The sequence below is a fragment of the Ictidomys tridecemlineatus genome, chromosome 2, assembly GCF_052094955.1.
Source record: "Ictidomys tridecemlineatus isolate mIctTri1 chromosome 2, mIctTri1.hap1, whole genome shotgun sequence".
NCBI classification, from domain to species: Eukaryota; Metazoa; Chordata; class Mammalia; order Rodentia; family Sciuridae; genus Ictidomys; species Ictidomys tridecemlineatus.
The window spans coordinates 92,120,202-92,146,722 of NC_135478.1; the positions used below are offsets into that span (position 1 = coordinate 92,120,202).

The following is a 26,521-nucleotide window of genomic DNA, read 5'->3' on the forward strand; positions in this document are numbered from 1 at the left end:
TGCCGCCCGGCGCTTGCGCACTGGGCCCCGGGCGCGCGGCGGCATCAGGCTTTGTGTGTGTGTATGTGTGTGAGTGTGTGAGTGTCTGTGTGTGAGTGAGTGAGCGGGCGGGCGCGAGTGTGGCCGCCGCGGAGCGCGAGCAGGACCCGGCGGGCGCGCTCCCCCAGCCTCTCTCCCCGCCAGAACCATGTCGGGCAGGTCGGTTCGAGCCGAGACCAGGAGCCGGGCCAAAGATGATATCAAGAGGGTCATGGCGGCTATCGAGAAAGTGCGCAAATGGTAAGCCGAGGAGCCTGCCCGCCCGCTCGCTCGCTGCTGGGCGCCACGGTCGCCTGGAACCCTACCCTGGCACAGAAAGCCTCGGGGCGCAGCGCTCCGGGTCGCCCTGCCGGCCGCGGGCCCGGAGTTGGCGAGGGCGGGCGAGCGGGCGGGCGCCGCGCGAGCCGGGTCACCTGCGCCAGGCGGGGGCCACGGCCGCTGCCCAGGTGCGCTCGCGCCTGTCGCCCACCTGGAGCGGCGGCGGCGGCAGCCCGGAGGCGGCGGGCGCCCGGGGCCGGGCGGCTGGAGCGGCGGGCAGCCCCCGCCGCGGCGCTCGGCTCCCGGGAGGGGGGCTTGGGGCCGGCCCCAGAAGCCATTTCGTTTTGTGCAAGTCACATGAAAGCGGCTTCCCGCGCGCCGAGGCCGCGGTGCCGGCGGCGGCGGGCAGAGCGCGAGCTCCATTGTGCAGGCACCGAGCGAGCCGCCGCCGCCGCCGCCACCGCCGTCTCCTCCCCGCGCGCCCCGGGCGGCGCAGCGCTGGCCCAGCGTCCCGGCCCGCTCCGGGCCTCCCGCCCTCCTGCCCTCCCAGCTCGCCAGCCCGCCCGCTCCCCGCCTCCCAGGCCCGGCGCCCTCGAGTCTGCGGAGTTTGCGGAGCGCGAGCCGTTTAAATTTAGCGCTTTGGGCTGCCTGGAGCGAGGGCTCTTGGCGAGAAAGAAAGATGGGGGCGAGCGCCGGGAGGCAGCGGCGCGGGCGGCCGCGGGGCGCGGGGCACCTACGACCCACCCGGCTCTGCGCGGCGCCCAGAGCGCGGGGGGCGCCGGCCGGCTCATATTCGGAGCCAGAAACCGGTTCTGGGCCGCGTCTGCCCTTCCCCGACCCGGAGCTCGTGTTTGTTTTGCGGGGAGAGCCGTTGTTTTTGTTCTCCGCGCTGGAGAACAGCGAGATTCGGCGTGGGCCGGGCGTGTTTTTCAAGCTCAAATTAGATCGTGTCCGGCGTGGCCTCGTTATAATCAGTGGGTTGGCACATTTTCATGGCCTCGGCAGGGTCTGGTTCGGAAGCGACCCCAGGGCCAGGCCTGAGGCGCGAGCAGATCGCCAGGTTGCACTGGACTTGTTGAAAACTCCCCGCTCCCTGATTTCAACTTTATTATGTTTTTCCCACGGCTTCACCAGAGTCCGGGAGGGAGAGGAGCAGCCGCGACGGTGTCCCTGAGTGTCAGCACCCGCGGGCTTATCCTGACCTTTTATTAAAATTCTAGAGCCTGACCAGGCCCCACGCAGGCTCTGTTTATATTTGGGGGTGTCATTTCTTTGAGTAACGCCTTGGTCTCTGAAAACCACTGGGGGCGAGCCTCCGGTCAGGTGGTGTCACAAGTTAGCTGTCCTTTCTGAGTCAAACCCAACAAAAAGGCAAGGGGAAAATCAATAAAGTCCACGTGCTCCGGGGCCTCCTATGGAAAGGGCTGTCTGCGGATGGCTGGATGCCCGGCCGTGGGCTGGGTTTGGCTCCAATGGGACAAAGAATTTTCACAACCGTGAGAAGGAGAGGCTTTCCAAAGTTGAGATCCAAGTCTTGGGTGCCGTCGGGAGCTCCCCTGCCGCGCAGGGCGCCCAGTGCCCAATTGAAGCCATTTAAAAATGGCAGAAACAGCTGCAGGCCAAAACACAAGACAGGAAAACAACCCATAACCTTCTCTCCTGTGGGACTCCCAGTGGGAAGGCTGGAGTCACCTCCTTCCCTGCCTCAGCCCCTGTGCAAAGAAAGAGCTGGTGTTTGGGCCTGTGTCCCTTCTGGCTGTCACCAGCTTGGAGGGTAGAAAGGGACCAAGCAAGCTGCCCTTCTCAGCTCCTGGAGGCGTGGTGGGGCCTCCTGCCCCAGGTTCTCAGCCCTGCCCCGCTCCTGCACCCAGTGACAGCTGCAGCCAGGGCTGCCAGCTGCTCTGCAGGGAGGGCAGATGGAGGGTTGGGGCTTTCTACCCGGGAGACTGCAGAGCAGCCGGCCTCTCTGTCCTGGCCAGACACCGCTATAGGGAGGGGGATCTGTCAGAGTCCGTTCCTGTGTTTCAGTCCTCTACAGACCTCAGGCTTTGGGACCTCCTGGTTGAACTTCTGTTTCACTTCTTTGCTGTGACCTTGGGCAGTCCATGTAACTCAGTTCTCTAACCCCGGCAACAAGGGGCTCAGTGGCTCTCTCCCATCCTGGGGCTGTTGGACGTGGTTAAGGTCATGTCTCCAAAAGCACATTGTCCTGCTCACAGGAGCACTTGTGAATGTTGTCCTTATTATAAGGTGGACTTTGTAGAAACTTGAATTTTGCACCTCCCCCCTTTTCCTCTTATAAGCAGAAAGCATGGTCTCATTGCCCAGGTTTCTCCAGCGACCCTGAGAAGCTGAATCTGGCTTTGCTGAGCCTTTAGAATGGGTCTTCCAGTTAGCCCTAGAGGCTTTTGGGTTGTTTATTAACTGGCCACCAACCATGCATTTCACCACTGGCTAGGAGGGAGAGTTGCCAGATTTAGCAAATATAGAACACCCAGTTAAATTTGTATTTCAGATAAACAACAAAATAATTTTTTTTAAAGAGAGAGTGAGAGAGGAGAGAGAGAGAGAGAGAATTTTTAATATTTATTTTTTAGTTCTCGGCGGACACAACATCTTTGTTTGTATGTGGTGCTGAGTATCGAACCTGGGCCGCACGCATGCCAGGCGAGTGCGCTACCGCTTGAGCCACATCCCCAGCCCAACAAAATAATTTTTAAAAATAAATGTTTCTGCTGGGTGGTAGAGCACATACTTAGCATGTGTAAGCCCCTGGGTTCAATCCTTGGTACCCCTCCAAAAAATAGAATATTTTTAGTGTAAGTGTATTCAACACAAAATTTGGGATATGCTTATATCAAAAAACTATCCATTTTTCTGAAGTTCAGATGTAACTAGGAAGCCTGTGTTCATCTGTTTGTAGTGCTGGGGAAGGAACCCAGGGCCTCACGCATGCTGAGCACATGCTCTACTGCTGAGCTGCACCCCCAGCGTGTGTCCAGAGGACAGCAAGCTGTCTGGCATACCTGTCAGTGCTTAAACCTAGGGGGGAATTCTTCTCAGCATCAGTGACCCTCAAAATCCACCCCCACTCCCCTGCCAGGCCCACCCTTCCCCTGCCCCTGCAGAAGAAGCCAGCAGCTAGCAGTGGCCTCCTTTCTATCTGCTGTCCTAGGAAGGCAGGCTGTGGAGTGTGAGGCCAGAAGATGGCTGAAGCAAAAGCAAAATGGTGGGACTCTGTTTGGGCAAACTGGGCCAGGGGTATGAGGCCCAGTGTGGGTGGAGAAGAGGTGGGGAAGGGGCGTCATGGGTTGGGAGGCAAAGGCTTGAGCTGCAAGGTGAGCGTAGACTTGGGTCGGCTCAGCATTTACAGGCTTCCCTCAGCGAGTTGCTGTGAAGACTGAGGCCTGTTTACCTGTCTCTGGAAGAGACCTGAGTTTGAGCCTGGGGCCTTATTTGACTCCTTAGGGGTTTTGTCCCAGCTACCTACCTTCCTGCCAGTACAAGCAGGTAAAGTGGACCTGCGCCTAGTTTGGATGAGACCTGGCCTAAAGTGTCAGGATCAACCCTGGGCATGGATACAAAGTGAGGGAGAGAGAGCTCTCTTTAGAGGGTCCCCTTGGGTGGGGGCAATCCCCAGATGGTCTCCTTGGCCAGCCCTTACTTTTGGACCAAGGAGAACATTGGAACTTGGCCTTGGCCTAGAGAATCCAGGATGGGTACTTAGAGTTTATATAGGAGCCCGGGGGTGTGTTCCTAATGTGGGGGAGACCTCACATGCTTTTGCTCCTTGAGCCCAGTCTATTGTTTTGAGGGGCAGTTTCATAGCTAGGTTGGGGTACGGCCCTGCAGTCATGTTGAGTCCCAGCCCCAGTGCCTACAGGTGGTGGGAGTTGGGAGGGTGAGTGAGCTACATCATGCCATCTGGAGCTAGCTGGCATGCCTCGGGGCATGTGGGTCCAGATCAAGTTTTTGAGAGTAGCCAGAAGTCTGGATTTTTTTATGTGGAGTTTTTTTTTTAAGTTTGGCAATCGATTCAAATTTTTAAAAGTACTCGGCAGGCCAAACAAAACACGTCTGTTGGCTGCTCGTTTGTCACCCTGACTGTGAGGTGGTGGGAACAGCCTAGTACCCTCATTGGGGAGGGGTCTCATGTCCTGGGGTAATGGGTTTGGGCGGCAGTATGCGAAATCTCAGATGCTCCCCTGGGCTTGGGCTCCTGTCCCACGTGTTTGTGAAGTCCCATTTTGTCCTCCCAAGAGCTCCTTCCATAGCTTACACCTGAGCTCCAGGCCCCTCTCCCTGGGAAGTAGCTGGTGGAGCCCCAGTGCCCAGTGGGGTTCTCCACACTCCTGCTTCTGTCCAGGAGCCCTTTCCATGTCCACTGCCAGGAGAACAGCTTCCTGTCTCTCTGATAATTTGGGGACTCAGCAGAGGGTTCTCTGGGCTTCCTGTTTTTCCACCTACAAAATATGGTGACAGTGGTCCCTTTTTCCACCTTTTGGGAATCTCTGGCCAAGAGTCTAAAGTGCTTGGCGTGAAGCCTCACATGCACCAGGCCCTCGGTGCACAGTGGCCATTATGATTGTGGCTCTCCTTATTACAGAGGGTGTTTCTGGAAACATCCTTGTCCCTCCAGGTACCCTCTGATTATTTGGAATGGAGGTGGTAAAAGATTGGGATCGTGCTGACCTGTCTGTTCTGCCTGGTAAGAGGGATGAGGGTGGCAGCCTCACAGACTGTTCCAAAAAGCAGCATGGCTCCAGGGGTTTGGACACTGGCTGTGGAGAGAATGAGTTCCCCTCTCCATGCCTTGGTTTCTCTGTCAGATGGGGCACGAACCACTTCCTGATACCCAAGGTTTTGTAGAGATTAGAGAAAGTATGTCTGGTGCTTAACACATAGAAGGCCCTAGAAGTGGTCAGTAGTATAATAAAAGCCAAGCCCTAGCTTCCTCCTGCAGGGACATGTGGGACCCGCGCAGGCAGAGGTCGGGGGTGTAGGTGTCTGTGGTTTTGGTTAGCTGGTTTTGAGTATGCATGGGCCCTGCACCCACAGAGGGGAAGACCCAGGGGTGAGCTTGGGTAGAAAGGCCAAAAACAATGTGTCAGGCAACTCAAGGAGGTCCTCGTACCACATGTAATTTTCAGTTCCAGTGAAACTGTTATCGTAGAAGTTACTAAGGGTCTCTGGAGGCTCTACCACCTGCGCCCGGTGTGCCTCTGGCCCCAAGGGCTTCCCATGAGTCCCCAGAATCAGCCAGGTTCCTTGCCAGGCCCTCAGCAGATCCTCAGTGACTTCCCACTTCTCTGAGATGGCAGAGCTGGAGGCCGGAATATCAGAGTTCAGACCCAAGCTCCATTCCTGGAAGCTGTCCCTGAGCCTCTGTCCCCCTAGGTGTGTGGCTCTGAGTAAGTGGGGCAGGAAGTGACACAGTCTGACGGAAGTTCTGTGGCAGCAGCAATGATCTAGAAAGTGGCAATGGCGCAGAGCAGGGTGGTGATGGTAGAGAGGGCAGTAATTATTACCACCCCTTTTCCTTCTTGTGGCTTATAATTTTCTCCTCATCTGGAAACCTGCCTCTTGCAGCTGGAGGCCTGGATTCTGTCCTTCAGAGTTCAGAGGGTGGTGGCCTGGCAGACAGGGCAGAAGAACCTTGAAGGTAGGGGCACAGAGATGTTCCCCACAAGGCCAGGCTCTGCCCTTCATGGCCCCCCAGCGTCACCCCTGAGGGCACCCTTTCTGTCCAGGATGCTGCTCTCTAGAGCCTCTGAACTGTTCCAAGAGGCAGATGGCGGGAGAGGACAGGGGCCGCTGTGCTTTCTGCTCTCAGGAGGGCAGGATGAGGCTTACTTTAGTGACGTGACTTGCCAAGGGTCCCCAGCTATCAAGGGGCAGAGCTGGGGGTCAAGGCCACCTCTGTGCCATCAGGGATTGTTCCCTTACCATTCCAAGGACTGTGGCTTGTACCTTGCCACAGGGATGAGCAGGTTCCTGCTCCAAGCCGCCTTAATGATGGGCTCTTCCTCATCCTCCACAGGGAGAAGAAGTGGGTGACTGTTGGTGACACGTCCCTACGAATCTACAAATGGGTCCCTGTGACGGAGCCAAAAGTTGATGATGTGAGTATGGGGGTTGGCCTCAGGGCTGGGGCTGCCAGTCTGTGCTCCTCCCACTGTGGGGAGAAGGCCTATCTGCTGCCATTCTCAGAGCCAAGGGAACCTGCAAGCACAGGGACCCAGCTAAATCCAGAGAGGCTGCTGGACCTGTGTCCCTGCCTTCCTCCATAATCCAGCCCCAGAGTGGCAGGAGTGTCCCCTGCAAATTGTGTCTTCTGTACTGAAAGCCCCATGGTTTGCCAGTGGAGACACAGCTAGTACAAGGCTGCTCCCTCCCCAGGTCCAGGGCACCATGGTTTGGGGGTGGGGATAGTGGTATCCACAACCACTCCCACCCTCCCTACACTGTGGTCCTATTCCTGAGCACTTAACATCTGCCAGGCCCTGAGCTCATGCTTTACCTTATTATTTCATTTACTTTTCATACTGATCCTGTGGAATTGAACTTTTAAAATCTCTATACAATTGAGGACACATGCTCAGAGAGGTGAAGCCACTTCCCCAGAGTTACACAGCTAGTGTCTGAGCCAAGGATGGAGTTCAGGTCTGTCTGACTCCAAAGTACATGCTGCCTGCTCCTGGGAGCCTTCTGCTCATTGCAGCTGCTGGTGACAGGTGGCCCTAGGAGTGAGAAAGCTTGGTGCAGGATTGCCTGGGCTCTCGGGAGGAGTTAAGCGGGGTGGGACTATGTCTCCTGAGACATCTGGAGGGAGCTGGAGTGGCTTTGCTGGATCCTGAGGGAACCACAGCAGGCAGCTGCCAGGCATTGCAAACAGGGTTTCCCAGCTTCCTGGCTTTGGTGCCAGTCACCTGCTAATAGGCCTGAGACACCATGTTGGTGCTGTTTGGCAAGCTTGCCCCAGGGGGGTCAGTGTGGGGCTGAGGGCTTCGATATTTCTCTTCCCTTCTGGTTCTGTCCTGGGCTCCTAGAGGAGGGACTGAGACTTGGTCCTCTGCAAGTCTCCAGAAGAAGAGCAGGATAGCCCAGCTCCTGGAGGTGGCTCCGGGCTCTGGCCCGTGCCTGGTCCTCGCTCATCATTAAGTGGTGTAGAAACGCCGGCTGCTTTTGAGAAGATGTGGTCCCTGCTCTCAAGGAATTTCTAATCTCATTGGGGGAAGATAATTATAGAAGAGCATGAAACAGACATCAGGGAAGTGCCAAGTGGAATATGATCAAGGAGAAAATGGAATAGAGGGGCCGTCGGAAGGACGGGGCAGCTCCTGGGCCAAGAGTGCCGGACTCGCAGTCAGGCAGAGAAGCCCTGCTTAAACTATGAGGCTGGACTGGTTGTCCCACCCCGTGGGGACTCCACTCCCTCCTCTGTGTAGTGGGGCTTTGCTGTCCAGTTCCTGGGTTTCTCACTGAGCACACATGAGGTATCAGCTCCGGAAGCACCATGCCTTTCCCTGTCTGAGATGTGATGCCCAGTTCACCCGCCCCTTTCCCTGTGGGGCCAAGGTTCCCAGCCTGGCTGAGCATCTTGATTAAAAATGCAGATTCTTGGACCCCGCCCCAGACAACAGAATCAGAATCTCTGAGGTTAGAGAGGGGGAATCTGCATTGTGGGTGATTAGCTCCTGATTGTTTTAAATAATACCCAATTAGTACACAGTAATACCATTTTTTAAACTTCAGAACTCTGGAAGTTTTCATTCTTGCAAATATGTAAAATGTTTCAAAAACCCAAATGTTACTTTAAAATGTTTTTAAATTAAGGCAGTTTACATACTATAAAATTTATTTATTTATTTATTTATTGGTACAGAGGATTCAATCCAGGGGCACTTACCCACTGAGCCCCAGCCCTAGACCATTTTTGTATTTTATGTAGAAACAGGGTCTCTGAGTTGCTTAGTGTCTCACTAAATTGCCGAGGCTGCCTTTGAACTCATGATCTTCCTACCTCGGCCTCCCGAGCTGCTGGGATTACAGGCGTGCATCATGGCTCCCTGCAAAATTTACTTCAATCTTGCAGTTCTAGGGATCAAACCCAGGGCCTCATAAGCGCCAGGCAAGTGCTCCACCATGGAGCTGCGCCCCACATTCTTGACTCTTTCAAAGAGTGCACTTCAGTGTTGGTATATCCCTGGTTGTGCAACCACTACCACTACAATTCCAGAACATTTGTATCACCCCAGAAAGAACATTCATACTCGTGATCACTCACTCCCTGTTCCCCACTCCCTGCATCCCTGGTAACCACCAGTCTATTTTCCATCTCTGAGCATTTGTATATTTACAGTTTTTTTTTTCTGTCGTGGGGCTGGGAATTGAACCCAGCGCCTTGTGCATGCAAAGCAAGCCCTCTATCAACTGAGCTATATCCCCAGCCTGTATTATTACACCTTACCATGGCTTTTTATTTTTTTATTTTACTTTATTTTTTGTAGTTTAGATGGACAGCATGCATTTATTTTGTTTATTTTTATGTGGTGCTGAGGATTGAACCCAGTGCCTCACACATGCAAGGCAAGCACTCTGGCACTGAGCTACAGCCCCAGCCCTAACATGGCTCTCCTTATGATATGCCTGTCCTCCTCGCATGCACCCTCACCCCACTTCTCTTCCCTGGAGTGTTCCCAGTTTGTTTTTATCCTTCCAGAGGGAGCCTGAGCTTACAAACCATATAGAAACACCCATGTTTGTCCCTTTCTCACCATTGATGAGAAATTCACATGTTCCACACCTTTCTTTTATACATCTTAGAAATACTGAAATATTTTCATAGGTTAATATTCTTGCAGATGGCTCCCTATTAGTACAGGGGAAGCGGCCATATTCTCTGTAGTTGTTACATTGTATACCATTATTTATTTAATGAGTCTCTGACTGATGGATACAGGTGGTTTCCAACATGATTCTGTTCCTGTGGTGAAAAATAGGGGCTGGGGGTGCAGCTCAGTGGTAGAGCTCTAGCCTAACATGCCTGAGGTCCTGGGATCCATCCTGACACTGAAAACTAGAATGGAGTAGCATGGGTTTTTGCTCTGGGGTTTTGCTCTTTCCCTACACTTGGAGAAAGGCAGCCCCTAGGGACCTGAAGCTACTGAGAATCAGTGACCCCTGCCTTCCGGGGTTCACCTGGCCTCACCTGGCACCTGCCAGTCTTCCTAGAGGCAGAGACAATTGCCGCCAGCCGCAGCGTTTACCTGACCACTAGTGATCCCTCCACAGAGAAGGGCTATTTCCCAGGGTGCAGCACCTAGGCCAGCTGCGGCCATCTCCCTTCTTTGATTCCAAAGCGGAGGGGGCCCAGAGCTCGGCTTCTAGGGGGACACACTTAAATGCAGACCAAAGAAAACCTTGCAAAAGTTTGGGGCTCCAGGTTGATGGAATGGAATAAAACATTCATAGCACTCCCCGGGGTCGCTCGCACATGTGTCCTCACATGTGATTCAGTGACTTGGTTCTGCTCCATTTTCCCCTCCAGAAAAACAAGAATAAGAAAAAAGGCAAAGACGAGAAGTGTGGCTCCGAGGTCACCACCCCAGAGAACAGCTCCTCCCCCGGGATGATGGACATGCACGGTGAGCTCCCCACAGCCGCCCGCCGCCTCAGCTGCCAGGTCCCTGGGCCTTGGCTCAGTTGTGTTTTTGTTTCTCTAGCAGGTTTGTTCACATTCCAGGCAAGGGGTAGGAGGATGGGCAGGACCAAGAGGCCTCTGTGCCAAGGAGAAGGCTCTGCAGAGAAGAGGAAGTTCCTATCCCCAGTGCACCAAGCCAGAAAGCAAAATAAACCAGAGACAAAAATAAGACCCTCTCCTACCGCCGTGACCAGAAACCTCACCGCTGTTTCTATAGCCCAGTATGCCCAGGAAGAGTTGGGGGGAGGAGTATATGTTTCTTTTTCCCTCCTGGGTCTGGCTGACCATATAAATGACTGTATTTTCTTTTTCCCATTTTGTTTTGCTACTAGGAAGCTCCCAAAATGGATTTCTTTCTTTCTTTCTTTCTTTCTTTTTTTTTTTTTTTTTTTTTGGTACTAGAGATTGAACCCAGGAGCATTCACCACTGAGCCACATCCCTAGTCCCCTTTTATTTATTTATTTATTTTAAAAATGTTTATTTCTTTTAATTGGACACAATACCTTTATTTTCTTTATTGATTTTTTTAAAAATATCTTTATTTATTTTTATGTGGTGCTGAGGATCGAACCCAGTGCCTCACACGTGTGAGGCGGGCACTCTATAACTGAACTACAGCCCTAGCCTCTCTTTATTGATTTTTAAGTGGTGCTGAAGATGGAACCCAGGGTCTCCCATGTGCAGGGTGAGTGCCCTATTGCTGAGCCACAACCCCAACACCCCCTTTTAATTTTTTGAGACAGGGTTTTACTAAGTTGCTTAGAGCCTTGCTGAGTTGCTGAAGGTGACTTTGAATTTTCAATCATCCTGCCTCAACCTCCCAAGTTGCTGGGATCACAGGTGTGTGCCACCGCATTCAGTTTCTTGCTATCTAGTTTCAAAAGTTGTAACTTGAGCTGGGCACCGTGGCACATGCCAGTAATCCCAGCAATCACACACCTATAATCCCAGTGATTGGGAGGATGAGGCAGGAGGATCTCAAGTTTGAGGCTAGTCTTGGCAATTTAGCTAGACCCCGTTTCAAAATAAAAAATAAAAAGGGCTGGGGATGTGGCTCAGTGGTAAAGTGTCCCTGGGTTCAATCCCTGGTACCAAAAAAAAAAAAAAAGTTGTAACCTGTGTCCCATGTATCAAATTCAGGCTGAAATGTGATTTACCCTGGTTCTTGTTTTCACACCTTGTTGGTGTTTGTTTCTCTTTTTACCTTTTTATTGCGGGGGGAAGATTCAAATCCTAAGCATATGGCTCTGTGAAGTATTCACAAACTGTATACTCCCATGTAAGCAGCCCACGTCAAAACCCCAGATAGTTTCCAACCAGCGCCAGTGGGCCTCCTTGTGTCCCTTCCTGATTGTCCCAACCCCACAAGAAAAATGTTCTCAGAGATTCCAGTGTGAAGTTTTTAACAAAACTGAGTTAAATTCCGTGTTAGCCAGCTTCTGTTACTATAACAAAATTCCTGAGTTAATAAACTTAAACAGAGGAAAGGTTTCTCTTAGCTCACAGTTTCAAAGGCTTGAGTGTCCACGGGCATTGTTTCTGGACCTGTGGCAAGATAGCACATCGCGGCAAAAGTAGAACAAAACTGCTGATCTTGTAGCTAAGATGTGTGTGTGTAGAGAGGGGAGTGGGAAAGAAGAAGAGGAAGGGGCTGAGGTCCCTTCAAGGGCACGTTCGCCTTCCACCAGGCCCCACATTAAAGTTTCTACCGCCTCCCAATCATGCTTTTCACATGTTGGCCCTTGGGGACATTTGAGATCCGAACTATAGCAGCCTTTAATATTTATAAGTCAGGAAATCTGCTCTATTACCATTCTTTGTGGAGTCAGATCTAGAACCCTGGGAGTGGCCAGCTGAGCAGGAGCAGTTGTTCTGTAGGGAGGATGGAACTCTGGCCCACCAGGTTCGCCTCTTTCTGTCACCTGGCTGGCCCGCGGGGTCATAGTGCCTGCCACCCCTACCGCCATCCACCTCTCGATTTTGATTTCAATGTCTGTACTTTTGTCCATCCCAAACCTTTTGTATAGCAAGACAGCATCAGAGAAATAACTAAGTAAGTAAATGGAAGAGGAGTTCACTGGAGTTTCTAAGGCCTTCAGACCCCTACACCAGTCTTGTTCTGGGGAAAGAAGTCTGGAAGACCCAATCCCTGGCTCCAGGTCCCAGGAAGACCTGGCTTCAGAAAGGCACATGGGGTTTCACGGCCCATTAACATGTCAAGAAAGCCCCACAAGTATCCACGTCATCATGGTCAAGATTCATTTCCTTTTCAAAAATGGACCTTTGAGCTGGGATGTGACTTCGCTCCTAGGCATCGCCCAGCAGCCCCTCTCTTAGGAACCCAAGAAGCCAGCCTGACCCAAGATTCAGGCTGGACTGTGGCATTCCTCTGGCCTTGGGGTTTGTCTCATTTTAATCTGTAGAAAGTGGATGGTGGTGCCTGCTTTATAAACTCATTGTGAGGATTTAAATGATCGTCTCTCTCAAGCCTTGGCACGTTAACAGCTACCACTTACCAAATCATCACGGTGTGCCAAGCATCATGCCAGGCCTGTTTTCGAGCATTACCTCATTTGAATCTAATAAAAAGTCCCATTTTACAGATAAAGAAACTAAGGCTCAGAGAGATGAAGTGACTTGCCTAACTTGAAGTTAGAAAATTTGTAACATCTTATCCCAATGCTGGCATTCGAGGTCCTTCACAGGCAGAATCCAGGCTCATAGCCTGAACTAATGCAGAAATCCAGAATGCTGAGTGGAGGAGCTCCCAGGATGTGAGCACCATGTCCACCTTCTTGCATCCTTTCCATTCTAGGGCACATACAACAAGACAGGTGTGAAGGCCGAGGGAGAGACATGGGAGACATGGGCCCGACAGGTGTTCCAAAGTGCTTGGGGGGGGGGTCATCAGCACTGAGCTCTTTGGTCCCCAGGATTCCACTAAAGTGGGTCCAGGTATCAGAGTCCTGCTGTTACCAAGTTCCAGGCCAGTTTCTGCAGCTAGCACGTTAAGCATTAGTGTATATTGTCATTGTTAATGCCGTAAATGCACATGTATCTTTGCATAAGAAAGAACTTTAGATTTTCTTGCAGGGTAAATCAGGAGAACACACTTTTTTTTTGTTTTTTTTGTCCAGAATTCATAAGAGGATGCTTTTGTGTAAGGAGGGCACCAAAGTATACTTAAAGAAAGATCCTGGGCTAGGATTGTGGCTCAGTGGTAGAGCACTTGCCTAGCATGTACGAGACCCTGGGTTCAATCCTCAGCATCACATAAAAATAAATAAACAAAATAAAGGTAAAGAAAAGAAAAAGAAAGATCCAGTTTAACCCAGCTGGGCTGTGTGATTGCCTGGCACCTCTGCAGCATGTTGAGTAGACAAGAGAAACAGAACTAGGAATTGGGCAGACCAGCCTAAACCAGTGTGTCTGCCACTCTGAGCCTCAGTTTCTCCCTCCATACAGTAAACATGGCAACATTGACTACCTGGTAGGTTGTTGAGAGGATTAATCCCCGTGGCTATGTCCAATGGCGCACAACTGTAATCCCTGCTGCTTGAGAGGCTGAGGCAGGAGGATCACTTGAGCCCAGGAGTTTGAGGCCAGCCTGGGCCTCATAGCAAGACCCTGTCTCAAAAACAGGCAACTAAGTGCTCTTGCCCAGTGCCTGCCTCATTGTAGGTGCCCAGGGCTATCAGAGTGCTTTGCTGCCCCCCACACTCACTTTCACAAAATTGGCCTTGGCCCGGAGTGTAGCATGGTCCAGAAAGGCAGTGTCAGATTATGGTGTTATTTTTGAAATCGCTGCAGGACAAGGGGAGATGTGCCCTCACACCCCCCAGCTCTGCCACCACCTCACCACTAATGTAACTGCCCAGTTACCTCCCATTGCTTTTTCCTTTTTATCATGAAAAGTTTCATTGTAGAGCATAGAAGAGAAAGTAACGTGATGGCCCCCGTGAGCCCCCTCCTTGGTTTTTATGAGCACCAGCCCATATTTGCCGCATCAATTTTTTTTAATGTGTTAAGTTTCTTAATTGACATATCATTTACATATTTTTTTAAAAAACAGCTCTTGTGTGTGAAGTTCTGGGAGCCGTGATGGTTGTCTGCAGCCTGTGCTAACGAATTTTCAAGTCAATTTCCGTGCATCACGATGTTGGAGTCTGTACCTACACATTTCAGAACACATTGCCAAGGAGTGACATTCTCTCTGCCTGCTGTGCCATTATCACTGCTAACAAAATTAACAATAATACCTTAATAGCTTTTAAAATCCAGGCCATATTCAAATTCCCCAATTGTCCCAAAATGGGCTACAGCTGGCACATTCCAAACGAATCCAAATAATTTCCATATATCATATTTAGTCTTAAAGTCTCTTAGGTTTCTTTAATCTGTAAATCTGTAATAATCTCCCCTGCTTCTCCTTGGTATGTGTGTGTGTATGTGAGAGAGAGAAAGAAAGAAAGAGAGGGAGAGGTGTGCTGGGGAATGGAACCCAGGGCCTCTTGGATGCCAGGTTGCTACTAGGCAAGAACTTCACCCCTATACTGTGTCACAATTGCAGTCTTTTTTTTTTTTTTTTTTTCAATGACAGTGACTTGATGAGATTGGGCGCTTGTCCTAGGTAGCCTGCTCTTGCTACCTAGTCCCTGTCTCCCTTTGATTTTGGGTCACCTGGAAGTCAGTGCAGAGGTTTGATGCACTCTGGTGGAGGCCCTGGCAGGCTGCTTCACGGGTCATGCTGTGTGCTTCACAGTGCTTTATGGCTTTCCCCGCCCAGAATTAGGTCTCAGGTGTCCCCCAAAGACGTTTGATGTATCAGGCCCTTCCATACACAGTAAAGGCCACCCAGGTTGGGCCAGCTTCCATAATCCTTTGCTTCACAGGGCATGTGGGGTGGCCCTGGGTGGTCAGCTCCAGAGGAACTGCCCAGACCTTTCCCTGGAGAGCAGCCTGGGGGGCCTGAGGCATCAAGGGATGCTGACACTGTCCCCAATCTGCTGTTCCTCAGCCCGGCGGGATCTCACCCTGTTCCTGTTTCTCCCCCTGTGCAGACGATAACAGCAACCAGAGCTCCCTAGCAGACGCCTCCCCCATCAAACAAGAGAACAGCAGCAACTCCAGCCCTGCACCAGAGCCCAACTCCGCCATGCCCAGCGATGGCACGGAAGCCAAAGTGGACGAGGCGCAGGCTGACGGGAAGGAGCACCCTGGGGCTGAAGGTACGTGCCTGCCATGGCTGGGGTGCAGAAGGGCCTCCCTCTAGCCAGCCTGCGTTCAGTCAGGGCACAGGTATTCAAGGAGGCCCTGCCATCAGCCAGCCCCAGAAGGTGACAGAAGAAGGAAGGTAAAACACCTGAAGCTGCCAGGTGCAGCCGTGCACACCTGTAATCCCAGCAGCTCAGGAGGCTGAGGCAGGAGGATTGTGAGTTCAAAGCCAGTCTCAGTGATTTAGTGAGATTCTAAGCAACTCAGTGAGTCCCTGCCTCTCATAAAATACAAAATAGGGCTGTGAGGGCTGGAGATATAGCTCAGTTGGTGGAGTCCTTGCCTTGCAAGCACAAGGCCCTGGGTTCAATCCCCAGCACCACCAAAAAAAAAAAAAAAAAAAATAGGGCTGGGGATGTGGCACCGTGGTAGAGAGCCCCTGAGTTCAATCCCCAGTACCCCCCACCACCACCCTCAATAAAAAAGAAAAAAAAATGAGAAATTCCTGGAGCAGGTATTCTTTTGCAGCAATTAAAAAAATCAGATAATTCAGTATTTAAAGATGTGTGGGGATAATTAAAAAATAGAAAAGAGGAACAGACTGTCTTACTGAGTTATGGCAGGAGGTGTGTGATGATTTTAAATAGGGTGGTCAGGAAGCACCTCACTGAGGTGACACCGAGTAGATGAGGGTCAAATTGAGTGAGTGGCAAGTCGTGGGAGAACCTTGCTGGCAGAGGAACAGACAGTGTGAAGGCCCTGGGGCAGGAGGGGTCTCTGCATGGCTGGGGAAGAGTCAGCGTGGCAGGAACAGTAGGACGAGGTCAGGAGTGGTGGGCTCGTAAAGCCACTGTGCCCACCTGGATTTTTACAGTGGGTGAGACAGGAGCCACAGGAGATTTGGATGACAGGACCTGAAAAATTAAGAACAGGTGATGGGGATGCCAGGGTGGAGGAGGGGACGCCAGTGAGGAGGCTGCAGAAGTTGTCCCAGTGGGAGAGGGTGGTGACCAGGGCAGAGCAAGAACAGAGGGGGCAGTAAGAGGTGCTTTCATTGTGAAGGGAAGATTGGGTGTACACCTGCATTCTTAGGGGTGTGTGTGTGTTTATTTTGCAATCCCTGGCAAAAAATGGAAATAGCATCATACATGCCTGTGCATCTGCCAGCTAAATTTGGCAGTTGTTATTTGAGGGTTTCTTTCCCTTTCTGCTTTGTCTGTAGTTTATTTCCTAGGACCATGTGAAAGGAATCTGTAGACATAGGGCAGTTGGTCCCTAAGCGTGCCTCGTAGGAACATCCTCTCACAGAATCACCACTGTGAACCCTAAGAAACTGAACAGGTCTGTTGAGGGGTATGTTAGAGTGTTAGGAGAGAGCATGTGTTGATGGGTGCACCTGGGCATGAGAAATGGGCTGAGGGCAGCTCCGGGTACCTGCGGGGAGGGACAGTAGAGGCTGGCCTAAGCAGGCAGGTCTGGAGCTCCCTGGGGGTGCCTGCATCTCAGGATATGCCTTGCGAGCAGCTGGTGAGGTTCTGGGGGAGGGCCACCCTACTGCAGAGTTCGCCCTCATCCCAGAGAGGCTCTGTGCTGGCTCCCAGGTCTTAGTCACAGCTACATCCTGCTTCCTGTCCCACAAGAGCAGAGGTCCTAGACTAGATCCAGCCTGTGGGGTGTGGAGGTGGCCATGAAGCCCAGGACTGTTGTTTGTTTTAAATTCAAACGTGATGTCAGAATTTAAAAACTGGACAATTTCACTTAAGATTGATTTCTACCTTCTCTCCCAAAATCAGAATATTTGGCAATACTGGGCCTGCTTTTCCAGGGGCACCAACAAGCAGGAGTGGGGAAGTAGCTCCTCCTGGAAGAAGGGCAGTAGGGCTGTCTGCTCCAATTGCCACACTCCCCACCTCTCCCTGCTGCCTTTCCCACACCAAGGCCAAAGCAACATGTATTACCCACAATCACTGTTTTTCTCATTGAAGATTTAGAAGACAAATTAAGATATTTCTTGAATTCATTTATCTCTCCAAAGTGAAAAAGTAAAAGTCTGAGAAGGCTGTTTTGTTTTTTGTAGTACTGGGGATTGAACCTAGGAACATTGTACCATGGAGCTACGTCCCCAGCCGTTTGTTTTTGTTTTGAGACAGAGTCTCGCTACATTGCTGAGGCTGACCTTGCACCCAGCTCTCTTTTTCTTTTTTAACATGTGGTCCCTGCAGGGAGTCTCATACATGTATCTCTTTGCACCTTTGCCCAAGTACAAGTAGATCTGTAGACCTGTACCTGGCAGTGGGACTGGGTAGTCAGAGGGCACATGCAGTGAGAACATGGCTAGTTGGGCGTGGAGGCGCGCACATCTGTGATCCCAGCAGCTCAGGAGGCTGAGGTAGAAAGATTGCAAGTTCAAAGCCAGCCTCAGCATCTTAGTGAGGCCCTAAGCAGATTAGGGAGACCCTGTCTCAAAGTTTAAAAAAAAAAAAAAAAAAAACAGGCTGTAGATGTGGCTCTATGGTTAAGCCCCACTGGGTTCAATTTCTGGTGCAAAAGAAAAAAAAATACAGGTAGAGCTGGGGATGTGACTTAGTGGTGGGGTGCTTGCCTAGCATGCTGGGTTTGATCCCCAACACAACAAAAAGTTCAGTGGCACACACCTGTGATCCTAGCTACTTGGAAGGCTGAGGGAGGAGGATCACAAGTTTGAGGCAGACCCAATTTTCAAATAAGTCAAAAGCACAAGACCCTGGGTTCAATCCCCAATCCCACCAAGAGAGTGGGGGAAATGTGTGGGACTGAAATGTGGAGATCCAGCTGGGATCTGTTCCAGGGAGGCCGTAGGTAGGGTGACTCCCCTAGAGCAGGGGCTCATGGCCCTAGCACCATCAAGTAGTTCCTGGCCATGGGGGCCTCCTGTGCGTGATAAGGCGCTGGGCAGCATCCCTGCTCTCTGCCCATTCGATGCTCCCTCACCCCCAGCTATGACACCAAAAATGTTTCCAAATATTGCCCAGTGTCCCAAGGAGAGGATTCCCCTAGCCGAGTGTCCTCTGTAGCTCTTCCACGTACACTAGGCAGGCCCCCTCTCTGGTTCCCGCTCGACAGCCCCCACAGTTATGGCACACCTGCCAGGCGTCCAGCACCTTCCTGGTCAGGTTGCTTGGCAGGTGGAAGGCAGAGGGGCTGGGACAGGTGGTGTGGTCACATGGAGGCTGACATTTACTGGCTGCCTGGCCTTGGACAGGGAGCATCACCTCCCATACCACTTCCTGTTTCCTTGTTTATAAAATGGGATGATAAAAGTTGCCTCCCCTTGTCAGGTCCCTGCAAGGAGTCATGGAGGCGGGAGGGGCTCTAGTGGGCAGGAAGGGCCTGGGTAGCTGTGGAGACCACTGTGTTCACCCTTTGTGGGAAGAATACTTCTGGGGGTGCTGGGACACATGTGGCCACATCTGCAGCCGTGTCCAGGCTTCTTTACCTTCCTGGTTTCTCTCTGGCTGTGGCCTTGTTTCCCCATAATCGGGGTCTGGGTCTCCTCTGTTCTAAGGGCCACTGAAGCTGAGTTGTGGGAGCTATATTTTGGGCTAAAGCTTTCATAACTCCCACGTTTGGTCCCTGCACCCCACCAGGGTCCTCTTCCAGCCACCCCAGGCCACTGGGCCTGTACCACCTCTACAGGCACAGGACAGGCCCATGTGGCCTTCCCAGGTGGGTACACTGGGACCAGACGGGCTGGCCACCAGATATTGACCTTGCTTTGAACTTGTTTACTACTGAGTGAGTTCAGGGAATGACATAATGTCCAAGCTCCCTGGACTAAATTTAGGCCCCAGGAAAAAAATTTCCCCTGGGTAAGTTCCAGCACCAGCGCACTCAGAGAACAGGACTGCTGCCCTCAGCCCCGAACATGCCACGGCCAGCTCCGCCTGGCTCTCGGGAGAGGCCTCTGGCTGGGACATGTGTCTGCCCAGCATAGGGGCAGCATGAATCTGCCGGGTGAATGGCCACCCTCATGATCTCCAAGCCACCCTCCTGCCCCTCCATATTTTACTAAGATGAAAGTCACATAATTTACTATTTCATGGCTGGGGGTGAAGCTCAGTGGTAGATCTCCTGCTTAGCATGCATGAGGTCCTGTGTCCAGTGCTCGGCATCAAGAAATAAATGTAAAAATTAATCATTTGTGGGGTTGGGTTTCTAGTTCAGTGGAAGAGCAATTGTCTGGCATGTGTGATGCCCTGGGTTTGATCCTCAGCACCACATATAAATAAATCAAGTAAAGGTCCATCGGTGACTAAACAATATTTAAAAAAAAAAATTAACCATTTATAAGTGAACAAGAATTCACTGGTACCAGGCACAGTGGCACACACCTGTAATCCCAGCTACTCAGGAGGCTGAGGCAGGAAGATGGCAAGTTCAGGGTCAGCCTCAGCAACTGAATGAGGCCCTGTCTCAAAAAATGGGCTGGGGCTGGGGCTTAGTGGTGGAACACTCGCCTAGCACATGTGAGGTGCTGGGTTCAATCCTCAGTACCACATAAAAGTAATAAAGGTATTGTGTCCAACTACAATTTTTTTTAAAAAGTGCTCAATAGTAGAGTACCTTTGGGTTCTATTTCCAGTTCCACCCAAAAAAGAAAAAAGAAAAAGTTCAGCGGCATTGATTACATTATTATACTTACATTGTTGGGCAGCCACCCCCTCTACCTAGTTCCAGAACATTTTCCTCACCCCCAAAAGAAACTGTACCCATGAGTCTATCACTGCCATTCCTTCCTTCCCCCGTTCCCTGGTAACCAGCAGTCTGCTGTTGGTCTCAATGGCTTTGCCTCTTCTGGATGCTCCATATAAATGTCATCACACAGCACGTGGTCCTTTTGAGTCTGGCTTCTCTCATTTAGCATCGTATCTTCAAGGATCGTCCATGTCATAGCACATTTTTGGTGCTTTATTCTTTTTTCTTTTTGCCTTTTTGTGTGTGTGCATACTAGGCATTGGACTCGGGGCCTCGCATATACCAGCAGGAGCTCTACCTTTCAGCTCCATCCCAAACTTTTTTTTTTTTTTTTCCAGTTTGATTTTGAGACGGGGCCTCAATAAATTGCTGAGACTGGCCTCTAACTTGAATCCTCCTGTCTCAACCTCCCAAGGAGCTGGGATGGCAGGCATCCACCACTACACCCAACTGTTTCATTCCTTTTTATGACTGCATAACATTCTGTTGTATGGAGAGACCACATTTTGTTTGGATATTCATCTGTCCATTTACATTTGTGCTCTTTCTGCTCGGGGGCTGTTACGAATAATGCTTCTGTGAACATTCATGTGCAAGAGTCAAGAGTCCCTCTTTTAGATTTTCTCGGTTTATACCTAGGAATGAAATTGCTGGGTGCTTGGCTAATTTTTTGTCTGACTTTTTGAGGAACCTCCATTAACGTGGATTTTAAAGGTAAAACTAAAAACATCAAAGAAATTTCAGGTGTTTATAGCGTTTGGCTCTGTACCCTAAATAATCCCTCAGTTACTCCCAAGTCTGTTAGTTAGTTGACAGTTTGGGACCTTATCCTGTCATTCCATTTAATCCACAGCCACTTTGACAGGGTGACACTGTCAGCCTTGTTTTTACAGAGTGGGCAACTGGGACTGAGAGCCCCTGGTCCCACAGGCAGCCAGTGGCAGAGGCAGAATGGGCAGTATTTGAACCCAGATCTGTCGTCCAAATCCTGTGTCCCTCCACACACCAGGTTGTAGGTAGAGCCCAGCCCTGATGATGGTGGTCCCTGACTCTTCCTTGGAGCAACAAGAGAGCCCAGCTCTAGGCCGGGCATCGTGGCACCTGACAGCGGCTCAGGAGGCTGAGACAGAAGGATTGTGAGTTCGAGGCCAGGCTTAGCAACTTAGCAAGGCCCTAAATGACTCAGCCAGACCCTGTCTCTATATAAAATATTTTTTAAATGGGCTGGGGATGTTGCTCAGTGGTAAAGCACTCCTGGGTTCAATCCTTGGTACAAAAAAAAAAAAACAAAAACAAAAAACGCCCAGCTCAGAACCACACACATGAACCTGGGCTAGTGCTGGCCTCCTGACATGGCTACAAGAGATCAGGGCTGCCCGAATGGGGAGGAACAGGGCAATGGCAGTTCTTTATCCCCTCTCAGCCTCCCTGGATGGAGGATCTTGCGATTCCTAGCAGCCCTGCTTTCTAGCCCTCTGCACCCCAGCCAGTTGGGGCCCTGAATAGCCACTGGCTCTTTCTGGGTTCCCATGTTGCTTTCTTGGCTTTCAGTTCAAGTCTGACTGCTTTTCTCCTATTGAACGTTTTTATATTCTGCCTCAGAAACCCCAGAAAGTAAGTCCGGGTTGCTTAGGTATTCCTTGTATTATTTTAGTGTGTGTGGTTTGGGTTTTTTTTTTTTTTTCCAAACCACATGGTCTGTTGTCTGCACCTTGCATGAAGCAGCTCAGGTAGGAACTTGCTGTTCCCTCCCTGGGTCCCAGAATTCCAGGTAACTCACAGCTCCTGCCGCCCCCCTAAGGCTCTATTCCTTCTTCCAGTCCACACCTTCCTGCTGCCAAAGAATTGGGATGGGGAAGCAGGGAGACTGAGTCATGAGAAATAACCCAAATCGCCAGAATCTCAGATAAGGGCTTGCTGACTGGAATGCTGGGCAGCCATCTTGTAAGCTCTTGTGATTAGGGAATTTGTAAAGACATGAAAACTTCTCTGTGATTGCCAACCAGGGAAGTAGGAAAATGAGAGACACGTAGGGGAACAGTCTAGAAAAAAATGGGAACAAATCCTCTAAAAATGTTGTTTTGTGCTATCTGTGGGTGGTTTGAGATGACAGGCTGATTTTAACTGTTTTTTTTTTTCTTTATTCTGTTTCTTACACGAAGTCATTGCTCTGATATCAGAGGAACACCCATATTATTAAGAGAAATGTTTATAAAGGGTCCGTTCTCTCGAGGAGACTGCTGGTTCTATACAGAAACGAGGCAAAACCTCCCTGCCAGCCACCTCCCCAAGGGGAAAGGAGTGGACAGCCATGATTGTTGGGCACGTCAGGCCCACCAGAGGGCGCCAGGCACCCGAAGCATCCTGAGGTTGTCCTGCTGCGGGGCAGCTAATAGGCAGCTAATAGATATTCCCGGAGCAGCCTGTGACCCACCCCCTGCTTAGAACAGCCTCACTAACAAATAAAGAGGAGGCTTCCCAAGCTCCACAGCTCATCCAGCCCTGAAAGATGCTGGCCACAAGAGTACCCAGTTCCTGGTATTTTTAGTACTTGGCCCATCTGGCGACGCATCTCACGTATCTGAAAACAGCTTCTGTCGTCTTGCTTTTCTCCCAGACGCTTCTGATGAGCAGAACTCACAGTCTTCGATGGAAAACTCGATGAACAGTTCAGAGAAAGTAGAACGGCAGCCGTCTGCAGAGTCGGGGCTGGCGGCAGAGATGTCCACAATCTCTCAGGTACCTGGAGCGAGGCCTCAGAGGGCCTGCCAGAGCGGCCGGGAGCCCGGTGGGCTGTTGGGGATGCTTTGAAAGGTGTTTTCTCATTGTTTTGTCAGTTGGAACTGCCATTTATCCATCAAGCAGTGTCCATGACCGTCACCCTGGGTGCCTTTGCCAAGCAATAGAGGAGGAAGACATGGGTTCTGCTCCTGGGACCCTCTGCGGGGTGGGGGGTCCTTTGCAACTGAGCCCAGGCTGCTGCTTGGGCCCCTTGCTGGGTCATAACCAAGTGTCAGCATCTGCTTGAATCAGTCATGCTGCCTCCCATCCCCACCTCCCCACCTTGCATTGGGAAGACCCCTCTGCCTCGCTGATATTTGATCTGGCCCGAGTCTCACTCCTCTGTCTCCTCTGTCTCTCTCCCAATGTGGAGCAGGTCAACTCTAGGTCCAGATCCGAGCTCCCTCACCGTCACCCTCGCCTGGTGCTTTGCCAAACCGAAGGCCCTTCACCTGAGCAGGGCCACCTTCCCTGGGAGCCCTACAGCCCACTTTCTCCGGTTAACACCCCTATGGAGTTTGTATGCTCTTAAGTTAAGGGAAACAAAGTTCAGGGAGGAAGAGAGCAGGCCTTCCAGAGTCCCCGGCGCCTGCTGCAGGGTCCCCAGAAGAAGCTCACACCGCCTCCTCCAAGCCTGAAGCCCAGCCCGTATCCAGGCCCAGTGCCTGTATTTCATATTTAACACCAAGCACCTGCTGTGTGCTGGGTACCAGGGACACAGGGCAGCTCTCATGGGCTGAAGACCAGGCTCAGCGGGACACAGACTAGACTCAAAGTCTGACCGAGTGCTGCGTGGGGAGAGGCACAGGGTGATGTGACGAAGAGTGATGAGTCGGGAGGTCTTGGGGTCCGCATGAGCCGAGAGGAATTGTGTTTGAAGGGTGCAAATGCCAGCGATGCAGGCTTCCGGGCAGCCACAGCCAAGGGCGCTCCAGCCTCAGGACAGGAGCCAGGCTGGGGGGTGAAAGGGAGGCCGGGGCAGGGTGAGAGGGCCAGGGGAGAGGGAGAGTCCACTGGAGTTGGTCCCCTGGCCTCTTCAGCCCTGGAAAGGAGTCTCATTTTGTTCTGAAGTCAGAGGGAAAGTGTTGGGAGGTTTCATGCCCGTTGTGTGGCCAATGGCTTAGGAAGGTACTTGGGCTGGGTTGGGGGACATGTGGGAGGCCGCAATGGAGGCTACTTCATCATCCAGGCAGGTGGTGGCTCAGGAGTGGCTGGGGCAGTGGTGAGCAAGAGAGGCGGGCAGGCCATGAATGAGACTTGCTAAAAGGTGGTGGTGATGAAAAGAATGGGGGCTGCAAGGTGCTGAATAAGCACGGGCTGTCTCCCAGGCCAGTGGCCTAACTGGTGAGTTAGGAGGAGTGTGACCCAGAGCTTGTTCTGGTGTTCTCAGGTGGCCAAGGTAACTGGGTGGGGAGTGAGTAGATATTTGATTTTTTGGGGGGGGGCAGGGTGGTCATGGGACGTCTTGGGAATTTGTTGACAATTACAGACTGTTCCCCAGAATAATGTGCGTGTGTGTACATTGAACAAAGGTTGAGGGTCTGCCCTGGGCTGGGAACTTGTGTCCTGGAGGAGCATAGTCCAGGTGACACAGTGGTTCTGGGCCTTGGGAGACTGCCTAGGGCCTGGGCAGGTGCACCTGAACCTGGTGTACCAAAAAATCACCGTCACACTTCACTGCAGATGAGACAGTGCCTCACAAATAAGTCTGGTCCTTCTGGGTGGGGTGAAGGGGTGAGAAGCTCATCAGGGCCAGGCAGGGGCTTTGCATAGCTCTGAAAGCACCGGGGCGCGACGTTCCCCTGCAAGCCTGGCTGAGGCTGGGACCGCCAGCTCCTCCTTCCCTTGCTTTCTTCCTGGGCCTGAATCCCTCCCCTGCTTATTAACCCACGTCTTTCTGTTGTTCTTCCTTCTTCCCCCAAGGATTTGGAAGGAGTGCCACCCTCTAAAAAGATGAAGCTGGAGGCCTCTCAACAGAACTCCGAAGAGATGTAGACGCCGAGCTCGATCCTCCGGTCCGCGTTCCGTGGCAGGCGCGTCAGCAGGCTCACCCTAGAAAGCGCTGTGAGCGCCATTCCTCTTGGGCGCGAACAGGACTACTAACGTTTCAAGTTTACCAAGTGCAAATCCAAGAAAACCCAGAACGGCGAAACTTCTCAGACACTGAAGAACTCTGCTGTGAAGCGAAACACCCGAACCCCGAAGCGGCTGTCCTGGGAGGCAGGCTGACCACTCAGGAGCGTCCACACTGTCTCGGAAGCCAAGATCACATTTGTGTTGCTGCTGTTTCCCCCCCACTTCTCTATTTATCGATATAAGCTATTGGAGGGTGGTACCCATCAGGAATTCGCTTTTCTGTCGGGGGCTTTTCACTGTTCTACCAATTCCTTCCACTTTCTTTTTTTGTGCCTTGTGCCCTTGAGGTGACCTCTGGCATGTTTCCTGGTTGTTTTGCATCTCCCTTTACAAAGTGCCCTCTCGGTCCAGATGAGGCAGCAGCCACCACCTTCCTCACCCTGCTCCTTCCTGCCCAGGACTGCTGTGGAGTGGGCAGGCTGGAGCTGCAGGACAGTAGACACTCTTCAGCTGGCCCAGTTTTGGAAGAGGGGACTTGGGCACCCTCTGAGCCCTGGGTGGGGTTGGCACCAGCCTCCAGGACTCCAGGAATTATAGGTGCCAGGGCCCAGTCCTCAAGGGCTGGCCTCCTCGGGTCCAGGCCATGCCCTTACCTCCTCGGGGGCCTTGGGGGCTGGGTATTTCCAAGTTCCCAGCAGCCCAGATGGACATGCAAAGCCCTTAGATTTTTCTGGCACTTCCACCCTCTTGCCCCTACTGTCACCACCACCTCCATCACTGCTTCCTCCTGGACCTCCGAAGACCAAGTGGCTTCTCTGGCTGACTGCGTGTTTGTCTCCTTAAAACGATAGCAGGGCCGGGAGGTGGGAGCAGGCAGCGGGAGCAGCTGGTGCTGAACTTTCTCACAGGACGTTGCTTGGATTTCAAATCCATAGAAACCTGCTGCCCTCTGACCAGCCCCCTACCCCCACCCTTGGCCTCCCCCAGCCCCCAGAGGCAAGATTGCAATTGGAGGAAACCCACTCGCTTCTGCAAAATGTTCTGACTCTCAGAGCCGACAGTTGGATGGAATCTCATTCCCAGGACATTTATGCCGTCGGGTCCCCACCAGGGATCAGGCCTTGATGGTTGGGCCTTAAAGGCCAGAAACAAGGCACCAAGGAATTGGAAAGATTTGCACACCCTCCAGAAAGGAGCGACTGAATTCCCCTCCCTGTGCCCGGCCTGCGCTGGGACGGTCCTCTCAAAGCGGAGATGCCCCCTTGGATGAACTGCCTAGCTATTGAGTTTTGAGGCCTGGTTTGCTCTTAATTAACATACGGACTCCTCAGACCGTAAACCTTTTCCTCAGCTTTCTTTACTGCACTGGAGTTCTGACTCCCTTTGAGTTGTGTGTTACTGGGGGGTGGGAGGGGGGCTTCGGGTTTTGTTGGGGGTTTTTGTTTTTGTTTGTGTTTGGGCTAATTGGTGCATATTCAGGTACCACTTTGACATGTGGATCTTTCTCCCGACCACCATGGGAAGTGTCTGCCAGGTTCCATTTTCTAAGAGTTTCTGAGGGTGAAGCTCCTATTGTTTTTTTTTTGTTTGTTTTTTTAAGGGAGCGTATATATTTCCTGCACTTCAAGAAGAATCAAAATGTTCCTGAATTTCAAATACCTCATGCAAAATGTCTCCTGAAATAAGGGAAGGGAAAAAAAAAAAACTTTGAAAAA

General features: G+C 51.7%; 1 protein-coding gene across 1 annotated transcript; it reads left to right on the forward strand.

Annotated features, from left to right (window-relative positions):
• Positions 1-10: 10 nt before the first annotated feature.
• Positions 11-26,521, forward strand: Bcl7a (BAF chromatin remodeling complex subunit BCL7A). The gene is made up of 6 exons (XM_078039246.1): positions 11-279; positions 6,338-6,419; positions 9,848-9,944; positions 15,062-15,229; positions 22,567-22,688; positions 24,654-26,521. Exons 1-6 carry the CDS (start codon positions 188-190, stop codon positions 24,723-24,725), a joined length of 633 nt encoding a protein of 210 aa, XP_077895372.1. The 5' UTR covers positions 11-187; the 3' UTR covers positions 24,726-26,521.